Source organism: Nelumbo nucifera, chromosome 4 (assembly GCF_055504915.1).
Source record: "Nelumbo nucifera cultivar China Antique chromosome 4, China Antique-T2T, whole genome shotgun sequence".
Lineage (NCBI taxonomy): Eukaryota > Viridiplantae > Streptophyta > Magnoliopsida > Proteales > Nelumbonaceae > Nelumbo > Nelumbo nucifera.
Window position 1 is genome coordinate 91,317,941 of NC_142652.1, and position 3,447 is coordinate 91,321,387.

A 3,447-nucleotide genomic window follows, 5' to 3' on the forward strand; every position below is an offset into this window, starting at 1 on the left:
ACCTTGGAAATCAGGAAAATGTGGTCTAGAGCAACCAAATTCAATGTTTAATGATAAAATAGTGTTAATGCCAACTGTGCAATGATGTGACACAATATATCATCATCTTTGACATTAGATAATATAGACCATATTGAAAACACAAACAAAACCAATTCCAAAAAAAAAAAAAGGGTATTTACAATTCCACATCTATGATGTTCCCAGCACCAATGCCAAACACCTACTTAGAGATCGAAAATATGTATATTAATAAAACATTTTTTACTAGTGCTAGCAACATTTTGCTGACATGGCATTTAAAATGCAATTGTTTGCAGCAATGATTCCAAACAGGAAAAAATGAAAAAACGTTTTCTAAGAAAACGGTCTGCTAATGCAGAACCGTTTTACTTGAAAAACACCTCTCAAGAAACCGCATTGGTTCCAAACATCGCTCCAAAAGCCACCGTTCTCCCTCTACGTGGTTTTTATAAACAAACAAAATATGTGAAGACGTTTATTACAACTTAAGAGGACTAACTATTAACTAACCAAGTAACGATAATCCCTCTCTTTCTTTCTCTCTCTAACCCCATGATAAATGGATAAAACATGCTCGAAGAAATTAACAAAAACAACTATCTTTTTTTACCATCTTTCTAAGCTTCTTCTTCTTCACTTTTTTTTGTGTAATTATTACTGATCTAGGGCATTCGGACCAGAGCAGTAGTTCAAGACAGGATTCCAGACCCACTGAACCAGGAACCTCCGCCCAACTCCGTTCATGTTATAGGTAGCTCCATCTTCTCCGTCCAGGAGTTGGCCCGTATACGACCCACCACCACCCGTACCGTAGATCCCTTCACAGAGATCGGCAATCTCCGTCGGAAAACAAGGGTCCTGCCCCGCGTACCACGCATTCACCAATGGATTCGTTGCCAACTCGGCAATCTCGTGTGCGATCACACTGATCATCCCGTCCACTCCAACGTCACCGTTCGGTGACATCACCGGTTTCAGCCCCGGCATGTACACCGGTACGGCGAAAGGGTACGCGCAGATGCCGGGACACTGGGTGGCCGAGTTGCCCACCCAGGCGTACGGTAGCGTGTACCCCACTATGGAAGGGAAGGTGAAGTAGTGGAATCCACAGACCTGCCTGCAGAAATCCTGTACGTATACGTCGTCCGAAGTGAGCAGGAGGTAGAGCCCGCTCTTGGGGTTGATGGGGAGGGGGCGCGTACGGGACGTCACGGCGCTTTTTATCACGGACTGGATGGAGAGGCGGGTGAGCGACTTGCCGTGCGAGTAAAAACGATCGTTCTTCTCTTCGCCGAGAACCACGTTTCTGGAGATGTTTGCCCCGGTTTGGTCGGTATAGAGTTGTACGGTCTTCCACCACCCAGCCACCGATGGGTGTTTGCCGTCGACGGCGGAGATGGATTTGAGGAAACCCCGGATGATTTGCTTCTGGGATTTCTGCCACGTTCCGTACCAGACGGTGTGAACGGTGATATTGGCAGTGAGGACGGGGCCCATGTGATACCTCAGGTGGACGAACGCGGACGAGCCTTCGTACTTCTTCGAGCTTCCGAACTCGAGAGCAGTAGTGTTGCTAATTTGTTCATGAGGCCATGGGCGCCACCCGACGACCGGACTGATAAAGGAGAACAGATAGACTATGGTAGTCGATATTATTAGTCCGAGAAACACCGGAACAGGTGGCGCCGGAGACCGGCGAATGCAGTTTCTGGGCATATTCGAAATAGAAGCCAAAGTGGAAAATGTGGGTCTTTTCTCTTTACTCGGTTATATATATAGCAGAGTTTTGGGAGTCCGGATCTCGTGTACATTCCTCCCAGTAGATGTTCCTGTACATCAACCATGTCAGCACCCTCTCATGTGTGTGAATCTCATACGTGCGGATGAGACGAACAGACGTTTCAAACATCTTCACTCCTCCTATCCCATTTTTAATATATTGAAATTTACTAAATTTTAAAATAAATAAAAAATGGGGGTGAAATACTAATTTTTAAAGCAAATAAAAAAAACAGGGGTTGCGGGTTTCTTCTACCTCTTTGTCATATAAAAAAAGGTTTGCTCTCTAAGGAGATGATATTAGCAAGAAGAAAAACAGTGAATAAAAATTCCGACTTCCAGAATTCCTAAAATCATTGGTTTCTTCATCTATCATACAACAATTTCTTTGGTCCAATTAGGCTTCTATAGCAAATCTGCCCAAACTGAAACTTTTGGGCCTAGGAGGTAATAAATTGATAAGAAACACTCCCGACTCACTTTGGATATCATAAAACCGCTTCCTTCATTTCGATCTTTCACAGAACCAGCATTCTGGTAAAATTCCCAAATCGCTAAGTAATTTCAATGAAGAAGCAATCTATCTTAGTAAGAACAAGTTTAAAGGAGATACGTCAGCGTTGTTCAAAACAAACGAAATGTTGTCGTGACTGAACTTATCATGGAATGAGTTCGACTTTGATCTTTGCAGGGTGAAGCTTGGAAAGAGCTTAGAAAATTTGGACTTATACCATAACAGGATCGGAGGGAGTATCCCTAAGGAAGTCATGGGATTGAATTTGTATTGACTAAACGTGAGCTATAATTGGTCGTATAGAGATATTCCGTTCAACGGAAAGGTTGGTTAGCCACTCCTCAAGTGCTAGTAGCTTAGTTGGCTCACCATAGATGGCGAACGTAATCGATTCTTTTAATTGAGAGCGAACCCGTTTTTTATTGAGATAATAGCATATAACGGTAACTTTTGGATCTTAATATCAGTAAAATTAATATTTTTAAAAAAATTTCAAAAATAATATCAATAAAGGGTAAAATCACTGTTTATCTTCTTCCTCTTCCGGTCTACTTATGTTGCCGGAAGTGGAGACGGAGGTGGGTGGAGACAGATGTAGGCATTGCCAAAGGCGGTGGCAGACCGCAGCGAGCGGCGGCACCAATGAATAGACGGCAAGAAGAAAAAGATGAACAGTAATTTTGCCCTTTATTGATATTATTTTTCAAAAGTTGCACTATTTTTTAAATTTTTTTTTAAAATATTACTTTTACTGATATTAAGACCCAAATTTGCCCTCATATAATATTACCCTTTTTTATTTAACAAAAATGAAAAAAAAAAACTCTTAAATCCTGTTTTTTTATTTATTTTAAAATTTAGTATAAATTTTAATATATTAAAAACGAGACATGATTAGTGGAAGAAATTTGAAACTTCTATTAATTCCACTGGCACATGTGAAATTCACGCATGAGAGGGTGTTGACATGATACCCTCTGAGTTAGTGTACAGATAGATTTGAAGTGGATTTTTTTTCATTCTCTTTTTTTACAATTAATCTTGTTATTTATTTATTTTTTAAATTTTGGAGAAAAAGCGCGCCATGGCATTGATTTCAGGGGTATTGGAGGACAGGTGGATTTAAAACC

At 40.9% G+C, this 3,447-nt stretch overlaps 1 protein-coding gene across 1 annotated transcript; it reads right to left on the reverse strand.

Moving 5' to 3' along the window:
• Positions 1 to 230: 230 nt before the first annotated feature.
• On the reverse strand, positions 231 to 1,786 carry EXL3 (EXORDIUM like 3). Its single transcript, XM_010278571.2, has one exon. It carries the CDS (start codon positions 1,738 to 1,740, stop codon positions 679 to 681), a length of 1,062 nt encoding a protein of 353 aa, XP_010276873.1. The 5' UTR covers positions 1,741 to 1,786; the 3' UTR covers positions 231 to 678.
• Positions 1,787 to 3,447: the final 1,661 nt, after the last annotated feature.

Bases quoted from the DNA above. Each gene is read 5' to 3' on its own strand.
- EXL3 (XM_010278571.2), bottom strand. From the start codon at position 1,740: ATGCCCAGAAACTGCATTCGCCGGTCTCCGGCGCCACCTGTTCCGGTG.